The sequence below is a fragment of the Mycetomoellerius zeteki genome, unplaced genomic scaffold (assembly GCF_001594055.1).
Source record: "Mycetomoellerius zeteki isolate Tzet28-1 unplaced genomic scaffold, Tzet1.0 scaffold72, whole genome shotgun sequence".
In the NCBI taxonomy this organism is placed as follows: Eukaryota; Metazoa; Arthropoda; class Insecta; order Hymenoptera; family Formicidae; genus Mycetomoellerius; species Mycetomoellerius zeteki.
This window is the reverse complement of record NW_017257742.1, coordinates 983685-987227: the sequence shown is the minus strand read 5'-3', so window position 1 is coordinate 987227 and position 3543 is coordinate 983685. Positions and strand designations below refer to the sequence as shown.

The 3543-nt window shown below is 32.4% G+C and overlaps 1 protein-coding gene across 2 annotated transcripts; it reads left to right on the top strand.

The window, feature by feature from the left end:
- Positions 1-1080: 1080 nt before the first annotated feature.
- LOC108729277 (solute carrier family 25 member 51) lies at positions 1081-3314 on the top strand. 2 transcript variants are annotated; one of them, XM_018458312.1, is made up of 3 exons: positions 1081-1334; positions 1788-2063; positions 2517-3314. In XM_018458312.1, exons 2-3 carry the CDS (start codon positions 1917-1919, stop codon positions 3225-3227), a joined length of 858 nt encoding a protein of 285 aa, XP_018313814.1. In that variant the 5' UTR covers positions 1081-1334; positions 1788-1916; the 3' UTR covers positions 3228-3314. The 2 variants fall into 2 exon arrangements, with proteins under 2 accessions (XP_018313814.1, XP_018313812.1); XM_018458310.1 differs by having other exon boundaries at positions 1081-1371.
- Positions 3315-3543: the final 229 nt, after the last annotated feature.

Sequence of the window (3543 nt, the reverse complement as noted above, 5' to 3'; positions counted from 1 at the left end):
GTCGTACGACGAAAATCGGATGCAGTGTGAATCCAGCATTACACGGCAGGTTTAGTAACATCCATAGTTATGAAATTAGCCAATCATAGTTATTCTTCTGAAGAATGGAATGACTGTGATTGGTCAGTTTCATAACATATGGATTAAAAGGTGCCTTACACAAGAGACACATGCCTGGTTTACTCCGGATCTATAATAGGGTTTTAAGCCTTAAGCCATAAGAAATGGGCGAATCACAGTCGATTATTCTCCTCGAATTCGATTGTAATTGGTCAATTTCTTATGGCTTAAGACTTAAAACACCTATTGTAGATCCGGATTATGCTTCGGTCTTAACCTTAAAATCCTAAAATTCAGCCAATGTAATACAAATTTCCGTTAGGATCAATTAAGATTGGCAGCTGTAATGGCTGAATTTTAAGATTCGAAGATTAAGGTCCAGTTCCACAACTCACGGTTAACTCTTAACCGAAGTTCAACTTATTCATTGTCTCTTTCCAATTCTAGAATTGGAAAGAGATGAGAAACAAGTTGAACCTCGATTAAGTTAACCGTGAGTTGTGGAACTGGAACACGTGACACTAATGTTGTCATGATGTAATAGCTCTGGAGCACCACATTGGACCAAGAAATGGTAAAGAAGATCTCAATTTAGAAATTTTTTGGCGTTCTCAATATAGACTCAATCTCACAATATTAATGAGTATTAATGACACGTATTAATGAGTATACTTTAATCCTGGAAAAGGATTTTCGAATCAGTAAAAGAGAAAAAGTAATTGTTATACAAAAATTATATTCAGTCGGTAATACAGACAACTTCAGAATCCCCTTTATAAAGGGAGTGATGGAATTATAATCGCTAATTATTATATTACATCTTATATAAAAATTTAATTCTTATTATATACTTTTTATATTATTATAAAGATATTATGATTGTTTATTAGGTACATTAATTATTATTATTAGGTACAAAAAAATATTATAGAATCGGGATACATATTTTTTTGGATCGTCTATACAGCGAGTATAAAGAAATAAATGGAGTTTCTATACTTTTTTTAAAGAGTATACCACTCTTGAGTCTATCGAGTATAGTAGATCTATGGACGAACATTGATCAGCTGTGGTGAAACAGATATCAGGTGATATGAAGTGACGTCAGTGATAGGGGTTGGATTAAAAATATTAGTGATGATAAGATCGTGATGTAAGGAGCCGTGAGTAATTTCAGGCACGATTGAAACAGCACCTGAAACTCCGAACGACTTAAATTAATATCCCATAATTATGGGTTGAATGATGAAAAGTAAACGAAACGTAAATTAGAAGTGGATGGAAATACGTAAACACGTGTGATACGATTAGGTTAGGTTATTATATAATATAATTAAGATTTATACTATAATCTTTTTGTATTATCCGAATACGTAATGCTTAATCATTGATCAGACAAAGATGAGAATAGGTATATTTGTATACAGACATAAATTTATGTACATTAAAATTGCATTAATGTAAACATACCTAATATATAAATAATAAATTTATAAATAAATACTATTTATTAATAAATAAATAATAAATTATATATATAATATATATGATGCATATAAATATGAATAATAAGAATTAGAGATAGATTTAAACAGCTGGTTGAATATTAATTTATTTTATTTGATAAAATTATGAATATATATAAAATCCTCTGGTACATATAAATGTAAAAAGTAAAGGTGAGTGTTCTAGATTAGCAATGTTCACATTTGCTTTTATTCTTTCAGATAAAGAATACCTGGTTGAAAATGCAACACCCACGAATATCATTGGATGAAGATAAAGTACATTTAGAATTAGGACAATTGAATATTTTTTTCTCGGATGTATCTATTGTTCCTAAAAATTAGTCTAATATGAGTAACGTGACGTCGGAGAAGGTTCCGTTGCATTCGGTCCTAAGACTTAATGATAGTGATTTTAAAGAATTTTTTTGCGGTTGGGGCGCTGCTGTGATCAATGTTTCTGTTACTTTTCCAATTAATAAAATCATATTTAGACAGGTATATTTGTATAGTGTAAATAAAATCCCAGATAGAATCTAAAAGTCATAATAATGTCATAAAGACAATTGTGATCTTATTTATTATTTATAAATTTACTTATAAATGATAAATAAAGCTATAAGGTCTGTTTTCTAATTCTGTACTGGAACTTTCTCTCTTACTAAATATCAAACATATCTATTTCACTTTAAGTTCTAAAAGTGTATACTAATTCAGCTACAGAAAACAGACCTATGATAAAGTCCTATGGATTATCATTAGGTTTTTCGTTTATTGTTGCATTGGACTGAACTTTCCTTCTTATTTTTGCCAAATATCAGACATATACCTATTTCATTTTTAAATTCAGCTACAAAAACGGATCTAATGCGACTGTATTATATTCTATCTAGGATTAACAAATGCTGTAATTTTCAAATATTAATATAAACATTTGTGTTTAATATACAGATTTTGGAAGGAGTACCTGTGGACGCTGCAGTCGGGCAGATATCACGAGAGGGAATACGGTTACTGTATCGTGGAATTTTGCCGCCTCTGTGTCAAAAGACTTTGTCCGTCAGTCTGATGTTCAGCATATATGAAGGATGCAAGCGAAGACTCTGCCTGCTAACTGGAAACGATGTGTTGTCCAAAATATTAGCGGCAAATGTAGCCGGTGCGATGGAAGCTCTCCTCATGCCGTTTGAAAGAGTACAAACGTTGCTACAGGATTGGCGATATCACGAAAAGTTCAAGAATACCTCCCACGCATTCAGGTATCTGTTGTCAAATCACGGAGTGACTGAGTGTTATCGCGGTATGGTTCCTATCATATACAGAAACGGCTTATCCAATCTGATGTTCTTCACCTTGCGGGATCAGTCGAAGATACTGCTAGGCGAGAAGGAGTCGCTGCTGACGAACTTTGTCAGCGGCGCCCTGATTGGCGGCTTCACCAGCACAGTGTTTTATCCAATGAATGTAATCAAGATACACATGCAGTCGAAGATAGGCGGCGACTATGAGAGATTTCTGGCTGTGATTCGCGAGGTGTACATCTCCAGGGATCGAAGCTTAACTTCTTTCTACAAGGGCGTTCACTTGAACTACATGAGGTCCTTTATTAGTTGGGGAGTGATTAATGCATCGTATGACTTTTTAAAGAAGATTATTTTTTAAATCATTTAATAGGAGAAAAATGTATTTTTGAATTTATTTATAGAAGACATTTCACGCCCTGCTATTTTGGGTGGTAATAGAAAATACCTTTTTTTTTAAAAGATGTGAATGTACATGTGTGTGTGTTGTAATCGCATTCTTTCTACTAGACTATGCAAGAATGCATATAAAAAGATCTATTTATGAATGTATAGAAATTTTTGTGTAACGTTTTAACGAATATTTGGAGATAACGTCAGTTGACAACTTGTTCTTTTTTTTTTTAATGAACAAGGATGATCAAGGATTAATTTTTTGAAATAATACATTATTAAAT